Genomic DNA, 16,969 nt, shown 5'->3' with positions numbered 1-16,969 from the left:
TTAACTATTCCTCAAAGTCATGGCAGCTACAATCAGATAAAACGATTTCTCACCAGGGGGGCCTCTTCCCAGCTCGTACCTTGACCTCTATGGACTCGCTCCTTGTCATTTTCTCGAGCCCAACTTCAGAGCGTTTAGGTGACGGTGAGATCTAAAGAAGTCGCGTCTTACTCGATCGGAGCGTGATGATCTTAAGGAGACCGTCATTGCAATCACTTGCTGATGCCCATATGCGGTGCCGAGAAGTGCTGTTCTCGCCGTAATTGAAGTGATCTACCAGCCCTTCTCTGCACAGTTTGCTGTTGATATCTCTGTGAGTAGGAAACCACTATCAAGAACCAGTACGGCTCGCTGGAAAATAAAGGAAATGGGTCATATATTGAAGATTTGCACATCGGCATCATTATTGTTACATTAATGATCTAGTCGCTCGCCTCAACAACGTTGCCTCTTGCTCCGACGAGGTCCGTCATCTTCAGCCTGCCTTCTCTTGCTCGCTCTCAGTTTTGGACACTCGGGCGTTTCAGCAATGGATGCTAGCTCGGGCTCTGTATCTGTGTACTCAGGCATTGTGACGCCCTCGGGCAGTTTAATATCTGCTTTTGGGAGTGGATTATTGTAGGGTACATTGTCATCCTTCATGGCCCAAATTGGGGCCTTCAATTTCGCTTTTGCATCTCTCAACGTTAGCTTGTTCTCGGGAGCGTCCGGAAATGCTTTCTCAATCCAATTCGTACAGCATGCCATCCCACATTTGCAGCCAAAGGGTGAGCATTGGAAGTATTGATGACCATAATCGATCGTCAACTGTTCACCGAACTTGATGTTCTTCTCGGCTCCGACCTGGACGCATCGCAGATGCCCGAGATTGATATACCCGAACTTGGTATTGGAGTTACAACTGTGGTTGATGTATCTTGTCCAGTTTCCAGATCGCATGGAATCGATGTTATATTTTGCTTCATCTTGGGTAGGATCCGAGTCTTCTGGAATGTCGGCAATATATGCATATTTCGAAGAACCGTATCGATCCCCTACTTGTGGATAAATCTCTCCTACATATTCGGCGATTGGGTCCCCCTTGCTGATATCCTGCAAGGCTCGAACCCCAGTCCCCAGGACCCCGGTCTCCACCAACTCGAAGAGCACGTTTCCCAAGCCACGGTGGTCTCGTAAATCCACGAAATCACACGTACATACTCTGATCCTCTGTTTCTTTGTCCTTTGAGTACCTTTCTTACCACAAACTTTGCACTTTGAGTTGTCAAACCGAGGTTCAATAGTCTGTTGATTTCCAATCGGTTGGAGCCAGTCAGACCAAGCTTCCTCGTAGCCGTCGAGGACGACCGATTCCTCGATGGCTTCTTGGTTGATATCAATCTCGTCATCGAATCTCAAATTCGGGTGCTTGTCCTTGAAAATCGATTTGAATTCGTCCACCGTCTCATCCGTGACCACCACGGTGGCGTTGTTCCTCGTGGCTTTGTGAGTCGGATTCAATTGCAATGTCCAAAGACCTTGATTTCTCTTGTCGCCGTCGATGACGTGAACCACGCTCTCATCATCAGGCTTGATGCCAAAGTTCTTCTCACTCGTAATGGAATCGCGATTGGGAGTGGCGTCGTTGGTCATGCTGTGAGCACCAATGAAGACATGCTTGAGGAGCAACGCGAAATGGTCATTTGCTTGGTCGAGGGCGGCCTCCCACGGCAAAGCCCTGACCTCGGCAAAGAGCTCAAGACTTGAAGTGTTCTTTTGGATCAAGCCAAGGAGATCACCCCAAGCTGGCAACCTTTGCTCGACACTGTCTGCATCCTGTCTGAATAGGGCATCTCTGAAGGTCTTGGAATGAGCACAAATACTCAAAATTGAAAGATTGGGGCTAGGCAGACCGAAGAACTCCTTGAACCTACCCTGAAAGACAGCATCCAGAGACCAATCAGCAGTCCCTAGCGCCACAGCGGCTGCCACATGCTTATCTGCTGTTTCGAAACCATGGAGCAAGCTGACGACGAGCCCTTGCTTGTCAATGGAGATCTGATCAAGAGAGCGAATCATTCTCGCCTGACGGAGAACAGTGTGAACGGCGTCCGCCTCCTTCTGAGAAGCCCTTTTCTCGTTGGCGGTGAAGTCTTGGGTTGTAGGTCGGGTGGCATATTTATCGATGTCGTAGTAAATATTAGCCAATGTATCCCTGGCGCGGCGTTGAGCGCGAGTCAGAGGGACATCAATACGCGGTGGTGGTCCTCTCTGCTTTCCTCGTCTCTTGAGTTGCTGGTGTGGCTTTCTGACCCTCAAAACCCTACCGGCGGCTGAAGGGGCAGAGACCTGCTCTGCTTCCTCGGTATTACCATTATTTTCGTCATCATCTTCATCATTACCAGTCGTCTTAGGCGCCGATTTTGCCGTTCTGGCCGTTCTGGTCGCTTTGGCTGCTTTGGCTTTGGTGACCTTGGCGGATCTGAGAAGGCCAGCCTCCTCAGCCTCGCGCCGGCGTTGAGTGAGCTTCACTTCTCTCCTTGGACGACTTCCGGGACGCATTTCGATAAAATTCAAGGAAAACACGAGATTGGTAAGACAGTAATGGAATAGAGAAACAAGGAAATGTGAGTAACGAAAACTCGTGAAAAACTCTGGAAAGATTGTGTATTGCGAACACAGTATGTTGAAATTCAATATGGACATCTTCATTTCACGGGTTGGAATGGAGAGTTCAGATATACTCACTGGGAGGTCTCCAAAAATAGATCATGTAACAAGGTGAGAGGGGAGAGGGAGAGAGAGAGGATTGCTATAGCCGTGGCTCATGATGGGTGAAAGGGGGAACAAGGCTGTTGCCAAAATTTGCATCCTCATTGATGGCATTCGCACAAAGGGGAGCGAATGTATGGTTATTCCTGGGGAGGAATTGGCGTTTGGTAGATGTTGTGAACAATGGGGAGACAATACGCTTGAATGGGAAAAAACCATCGTCGAGTTGTAGTGAAGTGAGAAGTTTACCTGCCAATTCAGCAATTCATCCTTGAAATTTCATATTCGATTCATCGATCGGGTGGGAGTATGATGGGAAGCAATTCGGATGCGTTGTCGACCTTAATGTGAATGTTGTGCGCCAAAGCAAGAGCATTCAGTTGCAGTGTAGCACACAAAATCTTGAAAGAAAGGAAGGTGTGATTTTTCGTTGTCTATTGGAGAAACATGTTTCCAATTTTGGCATCGCGACCTATTGTTAATACCCCTGAACAATAAAACACAAAGTCAATGTTGAGGCGTGTACACGCTGACAATGTGAGTCAAAACCAAATGCACAGGATCAAACTCCCCACAAACACCACCGCCAAAACAAAATTCGGAAGAAATAAAAACGACTGCTTTGTTCTCGTCATACGGTCTCGATGTAGCGCCTTACCTCCCAATCGGTCACAGCCTCGTCCCACAACCGCAGCTCATGCTCTCGCGTGCCGCCGAAATGATCGACGAACTCGTCTCCAAAAACCTCACGTGCGATACTATCCTCGGCCATGAATCTCGCGGTGCTGTCTTTGAGATTTTTTGGCAAGCGTTCACCTTTGTCGCTTGAGCTGCCGACCTCGTCGCCCTTGCCAAGAGGTGGGATTGATATCTCGAGTTTCTTCTCGATTCCTCGCCATCCCAGCGCGACAATTGTAGCCAGGACGAGCGAGGCGTTGGAATCGGCGCCACAGACTCGAATCTCGAATCGTGTAGATTTTGCCGATGCTGTTGGTGGTGCGATGAGTCGGATCGATGCGGCTCGGTGTTCAAGGCCCCAAGAAACAGTGACTGGGGCCCAGAAATTCTCCACAAGACGCTTATAAGAGTTTATTGTGGGGGCAATAATTGGCATCACGTCTGGGAGACCTTCCAGCAAGCCAGCCAGAAACTGTCGTCCTAGGTCCGAGACGTATTCAAGATCTGGGTACGGAGGATTCGGATCTCTTTCTCCACGGTAAAAGAGGTTCTTCCCGGACTTGTCCACGATCGAGCAATGGACGTGGCCACTATTCCCCGGAAGACCTTCTTTTGGTTTTGCCATGAATGAAGGTGTGATTCCATGTTTGCTGCCGATTGCTTTTACGACATATTTGAAGAGACTGGCACGATCGGCCATCTCTGTGATCTCCCCGAACTCCAAGGCTGCCTCGAACACGCCCGGGCCTGATTCGGTGTGCCATCCTTCAATGTTGCACTTAAATTTCTCGCATGCATCCCATATCCCATAGAACCAGTCCTGGTTATGTATGGGGTCCGTCAACGAGTATCCAAACATTCCCTGAGTGAGATGAGGAAGAGCATTGACGGGGTTAGACTGCAAAAACGGAGCCGTTGTAGATGAAGAGGCATGTTTGCTCTGATAGGTATCATCTTTTGGAGCACGGAAAGTGAAGAACTCGTACTCGGCACCCGCCATGGCGCCGTAGCCGGCCTTGTGCAGCTTTGCCACAGCGGTTCGCAGGAGACTCCTTGGGCAAGCGCTGATGGGCTTGTCGGTGTCTCCATCATAGAAGCTGACGAGGAAGAAGGGCACATTGTCCTCCCAGGGTATTCGGCGATAGCTCGAGAGATCGACCTTTGCGATCAGATCCTTGTACCCATTCTCTTTGTTGCTGATTTCAAGCTCTCGGAAGTAGGTCTGATCGTGCATGTCCCAGCCAAAGGTGACGCTGCAGAAGCCGAAGCCATCTTTTGCTACGGATAGGAACTTCTTCTTGGACATCAATTTGCCGCGTAGGATACCTGGAAAAAATAGATTAGCATGTGAGGCAGGACCGGTTTGAATGGGCGCGTGCCGTCAACATCAATCCCGGCGAGTTTGATCTTTGTGTCATCTGCCAGCTCGGTCTGCAGCTGATCCAGCGTCAGGATTTCATTTTCCTTCTTGCTGCCCATATTGATTTTGGCACAGGTTTCGATTATGAGGGTAGGATACGAGATGTACTGTCCAGAAATATACAGGTACTTGAAGGTGGAAAGGATCAACCAGCAGGTATTGAAAGTGTGTGCATATCTACGCCGCAAAGATGGAGCAGTTGTATTTGCGGGGAGGTAAGCTCATGGAAGGCCTGGGAGGCTCGCGTAAGTGGCGTTCTTGTTAGGGAGCAGTTAGGTATCTCCATAGGTATCTACCAGTAAGTTCGGTTAAGGACCAAGCTATGGTGGAGCCACCGATAAGTCGATAAGCTCCCCTGAAGCCTGGAAGGAGAGGGGCAGAAGGGGGGCAATCCCGTCCAACTTTCCAGATTGAAGCTCCCTTTGTGCGGTGTCTTTGTCCTAGTAAAGGCCTAGTGTTACATTCATCACACCAGCCATCAGGCAGTAGAGATAAGAACAATGCATCTCGGTATGCGGAGGCCGAGGACCTAGGCAATTCAGACAATCAAGAACATAAATGAAATAGCTAAGCCTGAGTCTGAGGAATCCAGGATGTCTTGCTAAGTTTGGAAATGAAAGCAATTCAAAATATCCAAACTGCCAGCCGTGCCGTGACGCAAGGCTGTGAGTGCCGGTGATCATCATCATTTATCATCGATCAAACGGCCGGCATCCTGGTCATCATCATTGCCTATCACTTCAGCTCCCAACTCCGATCAGTGGATAGCAGTCCCCCGTTTCGCGGATTCCTATTATCCAACTCGAACCACCTTAGGTAAGCCATGTGGAAGGGCGAAGCTTAAGTTTCCACGCCCTCGACTGGAATCCGCTGTTCGCAATTCTGCTTGATTGGATGATTGGCCGTCGTCGTCCTGGATAGTGATACTGCTTTAGATAATGCGGTTCCACATCCGAATTTTTGATGGGAGTCGGTCGAATCTGTCCAGGTGACTCGTCTTTGATATCACCGTGAGACTTGTCATCGGATCTGGGTTACTTTGTTTCAATTGACATCAATTTTTGTTCCCCAAGACATCAGCAAGCACACTTTCCGGTCCAGGAGTCTATCTGGCTGATAAAACCCGCATCGCATCGCATCGACCCGCTATCGCTATCGGATATCACAACAAGAAGCCCGTTGACAGGATGGCCACAACACAAAGACCAGGACGCCTCGCAGGCAAAAATGCAATCATCACCGGTGCCGCCGGAGGCATTGGTTTGGAAACCACCATCCTGTTCGCCCGCGAGGGTGCCTCTGTCCTGATGGCCGACATCTCCGAGCCCGCACTGGCCAAGGCACTCGAGAAGGTCAAAGAACTAGTCCCAGAGTCGCCTCGCATCTCGACCATCAAATGTGACGTGTCCAAGGAATCCGACGTCGCCGCTGCCATCGAATCTCAAGATCAATATGGCGGCATCGACATCATCTTCAACAACGCCGGCATCATGCACGCCCAGGACGACGACGCCATCAACACGAGCGAGAAAATCTGGGACCTGACCCAGTCCATCAACGTCAAGGGCGTCTGGTACGGCAGCAAGCACGCCGTGCTGAGCATGCGCCGCCACCAGAAGAAGACCGGCAGCGTCATCAACGTGGCGAGTTTCGTCGCCCTCATGGGTGCCGCCACCCCGCAGCTTGCATACACCGCCTCCAAGGGTGCCGTGTTGGCCATGACTCGCGAACTGGCCATCGTCCACGCACGCGAGAACATCCGATTCAACTCGCTGTGTCCAGGACCCCTCAACACCCCGTTGTTGCAGGACTGGTTGGGCGATGATCTGCAGAAGAGGCATCGTCGAGAAGTCCATTTCCCCAGCGGCCGCTTTGGAGAAGCCATTGAGCAGGCCCAGGCCGTTTTGTTTTTGGCGAGTGATGAGAGCAGCTTTGTCAATGCCACCGAGTTTGTTGTCGATGGTGGGTTGAGCAAGGCTTATGTGACGGCCGAAGGTCCACCACCAGCTGCACCTTTGAACAACGTTCGTTAAATTATTTGGGTCTTCCACTACTTGAGTTGACGAGAAAGAATTATATCTCGGAACGGCGTGAATTGGCAGAGACTGATTATGTAGTGCTTTGTCTCCTACTCGGGAATAAAGGCAGGATCATCAGTAGTGACCCATGGTAGATAGAATTGGCAGAGAGCTTATCATACGTAAGCACTCAAGTTTTACACGACCTTCCATGTCGAATGCAGCATGAGTGATATGGAAAAAAAACTGTGGACGAAGGTACTAAGTAGTATGAATTTTGTCGTTGACAATGTTCTGACGCGAGTTGCTCGTGTCGCTTCATATATGTCTAGCATCCAGAAACGCCCCCAACACCCGCTTCTTGCGCAACTCCAGTGTCGCCTTTTCCCGTCCTTTCACACTTGCATCATTCTCTGACCTAATCACAATCGGGGCTAAAATCTCAGTATAAGCTTGGATGAGTTGATGCCGACGTTGGTGCAAGGGTATTTCCGGATCTGCTGCCGATTCTGATGATGTCGAGATGCTCTGGGTCCGGCGTCGTCGTAACGGTGCAAAGAGACTACGTCGGCCGGGGGTGCTTTGCCCGGAGTGAGAGGTTGGTTCTGACTCGCTTGACAGAGTGGATGCTCTTGATCTTCGAGACTGATTGGGTGATGTCGGTGCGGCGGAATTTAAGGAAAGATTTCCACAGGGCACGAGTTCGTTGATGAGTCGCATGAGCATAAAGGTAATGAATGTCAGTGAGACACTGTGCACGGGAGATCTTGAGATCGAGTCCATAACCATATCCTGTATCTCTTCCAGTGTCGGTTGTGATTTTCCCTTTTCGGCCGCGCTCAACTTCTGTTCCACATCTGCCCATACATCTGGGGTCAGTATCCCATCTCGCAGAGAGCGTAGAAACTCCAGGAGTGTTTCTGCAAGCACTTCTAGCCTGACGATACAAGCAACGTCTGCACCGAAGCTCTCCTCGAGTGGTTGTGCAGTGTCTAATGCCTCTCGTAAGCGTAGAAGATACTCAGTTCGTTCTTCACCTTGGTGGAATGTCCATGTTTGGGAGCTGAAAGGCCAAGAAACGCCGACTCCTTCATATTGCCATGGTGGAGTGTCCGCTCCGTGTAGCATTGACCAGTCGGCGATTGAACGTTCTGTATGACTGGGAATAGCTTCTGTCAATGAAAACAACTCTTTTGGGGCAGAGTGATGTGCGTCACTACCACCCCGAGATGCTTGCCTCCGTAAATCTTCGAGTTTGCGGACACCACCTTCTGGGGCAAGAACTAGCTCGTCGAGAGTCCGGAAAAATGATGATTGTAACCAGACACCACGGACAGGGACAAAGTGATCCCTTCCGTCCGTAACCCTCAGAACCAGAATGTCATCAAGTCGTAAATCACCCGTATTCAGGTCATGCACGAGCTGACCATCGGATATGTCGATTGTTAGGTTCACAACGGTCGTGTCACCCGGGGAAAGAGTAAAATCGGTAGGAGGCTTCGTCCCATCCTGCCCCGAACTCACGCTGGTCTCATCTTCCATCGAAAGCTTAAGCCACGATGGTACAATCTTCCCTTCCTCGCCGTTTTCCGAAGGTCGTTCAACGAAAGCCACAGTCGCCGTGATCTGTCCTGTGTTGGCAACGGTGACAGTTCTTGTCTTTTTCTCACCATATCGAATTCGGCCGAATTGGACGGCACTCATGTCTGCCGTATCGTCAGCGTTTGAGCTTGTGTCTTCAGGATGATTGTCAACTACCACAGTGACCGCCGGACGCCCTTCATTCTCTGCCTTGTCTAAAGCTCGTGCAACCTCTTGATGAACTTTTGCCTTGAGTTCCGGGATTACAGCATCGTAAGTCAGAGTGAAAACGGCCGAGAGGGGTTTGTGATCTGAGGAGAGGACCCTTTGGTGGGAAATATAATGATCCAGCTCAATTGGGTCGCCATACTCCTCCCTTGTACGGACCAGCTCAGCGTCGTGTATGGCGTCCTCTTCCTCATCGTAGTCATCATAGTCATCCCCATACGCTAATCCATCAGTGTCTGGATCATAGTCGAATAACACGTCTTGTTCCGCATTTGCCTCATCTATGCCACGAGCTTTCATGGCTTCGTCTTTCTTCCGGGCCTCTTCTAATCGCTTCGCCTTCTCTTCATATATTTCTCGATCTCGGCGTGTCCTGTACAGAACTCGGTCGCACCAGCTTGGGCTTCGCTTCTTCTCTCCTGAGTCGAACATGCCAACACTACCAACGTCATACTTGTAAGTTGGTAGGAAATTGATCTCCCCTTCTCTCCAACCTTCGTGAAAGGCCTTTTGCGCTTTTTGTTGAGCACGCAATTGATCGTGGGCCAAGAGGGATTGAATGGTGGTATGAAGTGAAGCTGGATCAGACTTTGGGTCAAGTGCTGGTTCGGCGGCGCTTTCCGAGGCAGGCAGTTCCACATCGCTGTATTCATAATGCTTGTGAGACACGATAGACTCGGTTGAAGGTGCAGACAAGTAGCCCAGTTCGCTATCAATGCGGCGCTTGGATTTATTCGCCACATCGTACTCATTCCGAGTATGTAGCAGGAGTAGTCTCCGGACATCCTCGCCCGGGATATCATCTAGTCGGTAGTTGAGGTCACCAAACCAGAATCCGAAGTCTTCATCCCCTATCTTTTCTTCTATTTCATTGGTGACTTCTCCATCAGGAGTAACGGGTGAGAATTTCGTTCGGGCAAGAACTTGACTTGTGTCCCAGATCCGTCGATTCAAGGCAGTCTGATCTGCTCCCGCAGCGAGATGACAATTGACAAAGCACATCTTCGTCGTTTCCCCTATCATCAGGCGGACTGAGACCGCACCCTTGTTTCCGAGATAACCCATCAAACCCGTGCCAACGCTAGCTGTACTGACCGAATTGATTGTAGGAGCCAACTCTGGCGAAGCATAGATGAGAATCAGAAGGCCCAGCAATTGTTGTTCGGCAATCTTCTCATAGCCGGCAGGTAAGGAACTTTTAAGCGCCTTCTTCCACTTTTTGGCTGGGTTTGGATCGGTGAAAGGTTTGACAGCTTCTGTCATGGATGAAACGTCTATGACTTCCTGCAGTCCCAACACATATAGATCGATATCTTCATCGTGCTCAATTGCCGGGACATCCACTTTTGGCAAAGTAGTCTTCTTTCTCGCCACTCGGGCTTCCTGTTGCTCTACTGACTCAATCTCATGATGGTTGTAAGTTCCATCTGGTTGAGTTTCGACGGCGATACCAGCAAGGTCCTGCGAAAGCCCTTTGACCCCATATGCCCCAATAAACCAGGGACCAAGGTCTTTTTCAGTACCGCTGATTGAAGCCACATTCCAGGTGCCAATCTTGATTTTCATAGTCTTTTTTCGGATGTACTGGTCTTGCCGAGCTTTAACGGCGGCTGATAAAGACTGGTGTCCCGATACACCAGGATTAGCTGGGGTGTTGGGAGAAACAGGGAAGGCACCTGGTGGCACAGAGGCGTGCACCCAAGGTTCTGTCGACTTCCATGGTTGAGGCGACTTCTGGCCACTATCGAGGCTGTCATCTGCTTTCAAAGACATGGCTCGTTGCGGATTCCAAGGTTATCCGGGATCGATGGTTGACGATTTCACCTCATGATGGAACGCAAGACGTCCTGGGCGGAATCTACTGGGCGAGACGAAGGTAGCTGGTCAGAATCATGGAAGACCGATGGAAATTTCGGGACTATGAAAGAGCCAGGGTTTCAAGCTGTTTTACGACTTTATCAGGTCGCGTGGGCAGAAGGGTGCTTATGACATCGTTTTTTCAAAATTCTTTGGTGGTCACTTTGCACAGCCACAAAGGCGAATCTGGTAGAGGATGAAGATCCGAGTCATCAGCCCGCAGGCATGCACCATTTGATGATAAACTTCTGAATGGATACAGGTCTGGATCTTGAGGAAGTGTGATGCATGGTTAAGTCATTTGGTAGCTGGAAGTGGGGATCATCCACTGTTCCGATCAAGCTGGAATTCTGGGATTTCCATGGGAGGAGCCTAACTAATCGCTTACTTAGACAGTAGGCACCCTAGGCTAAACTCGCCCAAATTGAAGGCTGATGGATGCTAACCTCCGGGTAGTTTAGGCCCGGATGGTGGCAGGCAGCATGCTAACGTTTTAGGGCCCCATGCACACCGCTCACTTTCTGCCATAAGCGAGGCTCTGCGTCATGCTTGATGGACACGTTCCTCGTCACACAGGCACTGGCATTTGCGGGCGATCCATCCATTCAACCACCGCGGCCTTCAGGCTTTGGTACTAGATCCGGACCTACACCATCGACAAACAGATCACCATTGTCCAAACCTCTGGAAGAATCCCATGTCGATCCGTAGCGAACTTTTCTCCGTCTGTTCTCGGAGATCTTCATCCCTACTCACATCTACCACATCATGAAAACGACCGTCTCACACCTCCACCATGAACACTCGCCCCGTCATCGATGAGTCCTCGGGACCTGTCTCGTTGTGTGCATCATTTAACTACGATGCTACATGTTTCGCTGTTGGTCTGGACATAGGCTTTTGTGGTGAGTGAAGCATCAAGCAAAGGTCTGGATGCTCTTTGTACTAATCACCATCTCTCATTTTCAGTCTTCAATACGTTTCCATGTGAGCTCAAAGTCTCCAGAGGTAAACGATTGCCCCGCATTTGCACAAGGCTCCATTCCTAACACACATAAAGACTTAAACGCCGGTGTTGGTACGGCGGAAATGCTAGGAAGATACAACTATCTGGCACTCGTTGGAGGTGGAAAGAACCCCAGGTGGCCACAGACAAAGGTATTCCCTGAAGAACACGAGACATCTCGCAGCCTCGGACTGATACATCCCTCAGGTTGTGATATGGGACGACGCCAAACAAAAGGTCGCAATCACCCTCGAGTTGAAGACTGCAGTCCTGCGAGTCCGCCTGACAAAATCATGGATAGCGATTGCAATTCAGAATAGCCTCCACCTGTACAAATTCTCCTCACCCCCCGAGAAGACGGCCGTCTTTGAGACCGCGGACAATCCTTTGGGCCTCAGTTGCCTCGGGTCGAGATTGGTCGCATTCCCCGGCCGCTCTCCAGGAAAAGTGCAACTAGTGGAACTCGGTTCCGGAAATGTCAGCATCATTCCCGCGCATACCTCTGCCCTACGAGCGATGGACCTGAGTCCCGATGGACAACTCCTTGCTACAGCCAGTGAAGCAGGGACATTGATCCGAGTCTTCTCAACTTCAAATTGTGCCAAAGTGGCGGAGTTACGTCGTGGTGTAGATCCAGCCTATATCTTCAGTATCGCCATATCACCCAACTCGTCCATGTTGGCCGTCACCTCGGACAAGTCCACCCTACATGTATTCGACCTCCCAGTATCAAATAACTCCGCTCAACCCAAAAGCCCTCTGAGCCCTACGAACCGCCGCTCACAATCCCCCCACGTGTCATCCAACCCGGATGAAGAAACCAGCACGAATCAAAAATGGGGATTCCTGTCCAAGATCCCTCTTCTCCCTCGCGTGTTTAGCGACATCTACTCCTTCGCGTCCGCACATTTCGAAATGGGCGACGAAACCACCGGACTCAACGGCTCCACCCTTTCATATCTCCCGGCCCTCGGCTCCCTTCCGTCGCGCCCTCAAAAAGGTATCCTAGGCTGGGCGGATAACAGCACAATCATCTGTCTCGGCACTGGACGAGATGCCAGGTGGGAACGGTTTCTAATCGGGGAGAAGCCGGGGGTCTCAGAGGAGGGTCAAAGGACACTCTATCGGGAGGGATGGAAGAGGTATCTAGGATCTTGAAGATATGCTCAAGAGAGGAGAGTTTTCTTTTGAAGATGAATACCACCGTCACACAATTTACGAACACCGCGCCAGACGCCACAGTTCCAGCAACCCGATTGGACAGAAGCAAGCCTACTTGGCCGAGAACCACTATTGAACCGCATGGCTTGAGGCATTGATAGAATTGCCAGGCATGCACCAAGCCATTAAAGGAAACAAGCACCGATCTCCTGAAGCAAGACGCGCTTGGAAAAGTCGAGCGAGTTTTCGTTTGAAAAGGAATAGTGCATTCTCGCCGCGGCTCGCTCAACGAATGAGCGAACATCTCAGAAAGGACGAGCAAGCAAATCAGCATCGCTCAGAAAGAGCTACGATGACAACGAACGTGACCCGGTCAGGGCTAGACCTGGCCAGCAGGACTTGAATGACCATTCATCCATGAATGAAACGAGATGAGATTTAGAGATTGCTTTGTGGAGGGGGTGTTTACATGCGTGCCTACATTGGTTAAGCAGCAACATTGACAATCGGGCAATGTACCTAACTAGATACCTGAGTAGTGAATAGAGGATCAGATTTGGGGTATGTATGAGACCTTTGCAGAATTTACCACGCGACGCTACACTTCTATGGAGATATGCTATTTGATCCGACTTGAAATCACATTTAACTGGACGCAATACACCTAGATATTGAAGTGCATGCTTTGACAACTGATGAAGCAATATCTACTAACAGCAGGGAGGACATGTGAGCAGTGTGGGAGATCTTATGTATGGATTGGTTGGCTGGTGATAAGCAAAGTGTTGAATACATAACAAGAAAGGTTTTCATTTGATGGTCGAGTGTGGTCAACATAACCCAGGGTACTGACAGATTCCTACAATGCTTTTGCCAATGGACTTCGTTCCAAAACGACACTCAGTTGACCAAACCATTTTGCGCACCAGTGCCTCAACAGCGAGTCCAGGTACACCAAGTGACACCTCTTCTACCATGACTCCAGGAGTGTGCTACAATATCCCACGCTCGCGCCCCGACCGTATTGCACCCTGCCCACTGTGCGATCATCCTGTGACAATATTTTCAAACTCCGGCGCATCCTTGGGATTACAAAAAAGGGACAAAACTGGGGATTAGAGTAAATTCCTAAGGCGGCTGGTCATGGAGGGTTAAATGATGTGTGTTCATGGCAGCCAAAGGCGTACAAGGGAACAGAGATACCAGAAGTTGTGTGATAGTCAAGCCAATCCACGCAAAACATAAACCAGTGTGGTTAAAATTGTGGCGGTGGCCATGTTCGCGTTGACCGTCGTCTGGGCCCTCTATACCCATCACTGTAGCTCCCTCTGTATCTGCTCATTTGATTTTCCGCAGGGCTACCCATGAACTTTTGCATGTAGCGTCCCATGTAAGCATTCGTGTTGGGGCCCATGTACATCCCGGTGTGGCTTCCCATGTGTTCAAATGGAGGCTTCTAGCTCATCGCCTTCTGGTATTGAAAATTACCAAATCCTCCAGGCGTCATACTACCCATGTGGGCTGGAATAGGGGTGTGAGACGGGCCAGCAGCCATTCCGATGTTGCCAGTTTGTGGTGTCGTAGGTGTGCCATTCTGAGTGTAGAATGTGGCACCATTCATGTTGGGAGTGTTAAAATCACGAGTGAGCGGTGCCATTGAATTTGGCATTTGCGCATTGAGCCCCCAAACTTGAGACCGATAACGATCTTCCTCTATCGTTCCGTTAAAGATCCTTTCCTTCATTTTGAAATACACTTGACCCGTCAGTAAGGAATCCGAACCCGCTTGATGAGCCTGTCCAATTCGGGCAACGGCGAGCTCCTCTGCGATATCTTGTAGACCTGACTTTGTCATGATTCGTTGAACCATCATGGTGGCTTCTTGAGTGAGTGGCTGGTTGTTGTTCACGGTGCCCTTGACTCCTGTATGCTTGAGGATGAATTTGATGTCGAACAGCGAGGGGAAGAATTTCTCGAGATATTTGTGGAACTGGGCCTCATCTTCGGGCAATGGTTTGCAGATCATGAGTTTCATCAGATAACCAAAGTCGTAAGCGGAGTGGAAGGAGATCCAATGCACATCAGGTTCAAGCACAAGGCCAGAACTGATGAGCAGAGCCCCAAAGTCATTAGGATCTATACCATGTTTGGCATGACGGTCGAAATCGATGCCCGCCTTTGTCAACATCTGGGTGGATTCTCGTGCATACATGTCTGTCTCAAGGGAAAACTTGAAGTTGAATTGCCAGGTGCAAGGCGTAGGAATGAGGTTTTGGTGGAACTGAGACTTGGATAAGGAGACGGCATCGGGGGGAGGTAGTGACCCATCAGATTTGAAGAGAGTAATGCCGAGCTGGATCATCTTGAGGAGATCGACGTTGCAGCGCAAAGTCTGGTAGTGATAGTCTGCTTTGGTGGTGAATTGTCCAATCGGCCGAGCGACGATACCCGGAAATTCAGTATCCTGTGAGGAAGAATTAGTAGAGTCCAGAAGGAAGACAGGTAGTGTCCAGGGATAGTCACCATAGCAATATAAGGATAATCATCGACCAGCTGCCTCAAAGTGGCCATCTCTTCCTTCAGGTTGTGTTTCCAGACATTTCGAATTCGGGCATCGTCTTTATTGTCAAGTCCTCCACCAAGAGCGTCGTAGCCTTGATGCGCTTGAACCGGGCCGCCACGAGGGAAACCCATTTGACCCATCTGGCCTTGCAAGATACCCGTGTCTAGCATGCTGCGATCGAAGCCATTGTTGAGGTTTCCCGCAAGGGCAAAAGGGCTCGCGTTGGAAGACCCTCCGGCGCCGAAGGAAGGTGTGCCCAAGTGGGTTGGGGGAGGAAGGGCACCATGCTGATGGGAGGCACCGTGCGACTGGAGGTGGTTCTGTTGGATGTGGTAGGGTCCATTCAAGGACTGGTTGGAGTAACGAGGAGGTGCCATTATTAGGACGATGGTGTAAAGAAGAATGAATCAGATGTGTTCATCGCGCGCAAATGGGCGCATGGGTTAGGGAGAATCAAGGACAGAGCTTGTCAAATGCAAGACATGGACGAGAGATTCATGCTGACTAGGACATGGCCACGGTCGCAAGAGATTGACAGTATGAGTATGTGTATTAAGTGTGTGTAGTTGGGCAATAATGAGGAGTCAATGGGTATGAACTGGGATGGCGCGGGACAGAGTGACAAGACAAGACAGACCTCGAAACTGAATCTGGAGAAGTTGCACTTCGCTTCGTGAAAAAGAGACAACCGAGGATCATGTCGAGCTCCAAGCGCAGTCTTGGCATCATGACTGCACCTTCCTTCTCCTCACGAACTGCGAGATGAGGCCGTCATGCCATAGTGTCAAGCTACATCACGAGAATTAGAACGCGACAGTTCTCTAACAAATACGGTCAGTCAGGCACGGCTCGTTGGCGCCTGTGAGAAGCTTCCAGCCTCACTTTCCGCAGAACTCCCCAACTCCGACATCATCATGGCACCTCCCAACCCCACTGGCTTTGACATGAAAGCCTTCACCAACGCCGCGACAAGCAGAGAATGGAGAGCAAAAGATCCATGGGTGCGAAAGTAGGACACCTGTCGATGGAAATCCATGGGTGATTATACTGACCAGCTTGCAGTGAAGCATGGAGATACAGTGGCCCATTCACGAGATTCAACCGGTTCAAAGGATCGTTCCCTGGCTTAGGCATTGCTACAGTAGCTTTTGCTGGTTATGTCATTGCTGAACAGCTATTTTTCAAGGATACACACGCCCATGGTGATGGTCACGGCCACGGTGATGGTCATTAAAATCCCCGAGTCTTGAAGCATCCAATGTTTCGGCTCACCACCAAGTGCTGGAGTGGGCCAGAGATACCCAGACCAAGAGCATCAGCCAACAAAAATGGAGAAATGAAAAGAGTTGTACATATTCAGAGGACAGAAGAACAGCTTGGTGTCATGCTACATATGGATAGACAAATATCATCCGGAGAAAGAGCATTACCCCCCAACAACTCGGAAGTTGTGAACGTGGACTCAGCCTCGTCATCTCTGCCCAATCATCAAGGAACCGCATGTCTTGGTTACCACGTCTGAGCCGAGCCTTGCATATTGCTTCCCATTTCCAAGCTTGTCTCGACGACCCATGCGACCAGCCGCTGTTATCGGATACTGGACCCATAGAATGCCACGGAATTATCAATATATGGGACAAATATACTATTGAATTTGGGTCTGACTTGTCTGTATTCAACATTGCGATAACGTGTTATTATGAAAA

At 50.0% G+C, this 16,969-nt stretch overlaps 7 protein-coding genes across 7 annotated transcripts; 3 read left to right on the top strand and 4 right to left on the bottom strand.

Annotated features, from left to right (window-relative positions):
- Positions 1–435: 435 nt before the first annotated feature.
- On the bottom strand, positions 436–2,541 carry LTR84_000448 (uncharacterized protein; the record flags this gene model as incomplete). The annotated part of the gene is made up of 1 exon (XM_064844078.1): positions 436–2,541. One exon carries the CDS (start codon positions 2,539–2,541, stop codon positions 436–438), a length of 2,106 nt encoding a protein of 701 aa, XP_064711938.1.
- Positions 2,542–3,382: 841 nt separating this feature from the next.
- Positions 3,383–4,908, bottom strand: LTR84_000447 (uncharacterized protein; the record flags this gene model as incomplete). Its single annotated transcript, XM_064844077.1, has 2 exons — positions 3,383–4,755; positions 4,809–4,908. 2 exons carry the CDS (start codon positions 4,906–4,908, stop codon positions 3,383–3,385), a joined length of 1,473 nt encoding a protein of 490 aa, XP_064711937.1.
- Positions 4,909–6,036: 1,128 nt separating this feature from the next.
- Positions 6,037–6,882, top strand: LTR84_000446 (uncharacterized protein; the record flags this gene model as incomplete). Its single annotated transcript, XM_064844076.1, has 1 exon — positions 6,037–6,882. One exon carries the CDS (start codon positions 6,037–6,039, stop codon positions 6,880–6,882), a length of 846 nt encoding a protein of 281 aa, XP_064711936.1.
- A 303-nt stretch (positions 6,883–7,185) lies between these two features.
- On the bottom strand, positions 7,186–10,449 carry LTR84_000445 (uncharacterized protein; the record flags this gene model as incomplete). Its single annotated transcript, XM_064844075.1, has 1 exon — positions 7,186–10,449. One exon carries the CDS (start codon positions 10,447–10,449, stop codon positions 7,186–7,188), a length of 3,264 nt encoding a protein of 1,087 aa, XP_064711935.1.
- Positions 10,450–11,329: 880 nt separating this feature from the next.
- On the top strand, positions 11,330–12,697 carry HSV2 (Phosphatidylinositol 3,5-bisphosphate-binding protein; the record flags this gene model as incomplete). The annotated part of the gene is made up of 4 exons (XM_064844074.1): positions 11,330–11,438; positions 11,503–11,541; positions 11,594–11,691; positions 11,747–12,697. 4 exons carry the CDS (start codon positions 11,330–11,332, stop codon positions 12,695–12,697), a joined length of 1,197 nt encoding a protein of 398 aa, XP_064711934.1.
- Positions 12,698–14,156: 1,459 nt separating this feature from the next.
- LTR84_000443 (uncharacterized protein) lies at positions 14,157–15,640 on the bottom strand (the record flags this gene model as incomplete). Its single annotated transcript, XM_064844073.1, has 2 exons — positions 14,157–15,164; positions 15,224–15,640. The coding sequence occupies 2 exons, from the start codon at positions 15,638–15,640 to the stop codon at positions 14,157–14,159; spliced, it is 1,425 nt and encodes a 474-aa protein (XP_064711933.1).
- Positions 15,641–16,177: 537 nt separating this feature from the next.
- LTR84_000442 (uncharacterized protein) lies at positions 16,178–16,497 on the top strand (the record flags this gene model as incomplete). The annotated part of the gene is made up of 2 exons (XM_064844072.1): positions 16,178–16,272; positions 16,326–16,497. The coding sequence occupies 2 exons, from the start codon at positions 16,178–16,180 to the stop codon at positions 16,495–16,497; spliced, it is 267 nt and encodes an 88-aa protein (XP_064711932.1).
- Positions 16,498–16,969: the final 472 nt, after the last annotated feature.

This window comes from Exophiala bonariae (assembly GCF_035927105.1).
Source record: "Exophiala bonariae strain CCFEE 5792 chromosome Unknown scaffold_1, whole genome shotgun sequence".
In the NCBI taxonomy this organism is placed as follows: Eukaryota; Fungi; Ascomycota; class Eurotiomycetes; order Chaetothyriales; family Herpotrichiellaceae; genus Exophiala; species Exophiala bonariae.
Note: the sequence above shows the minus strand (reverse complement) of the source record. Positions and strands in the feature narration are given on the sequence as shown.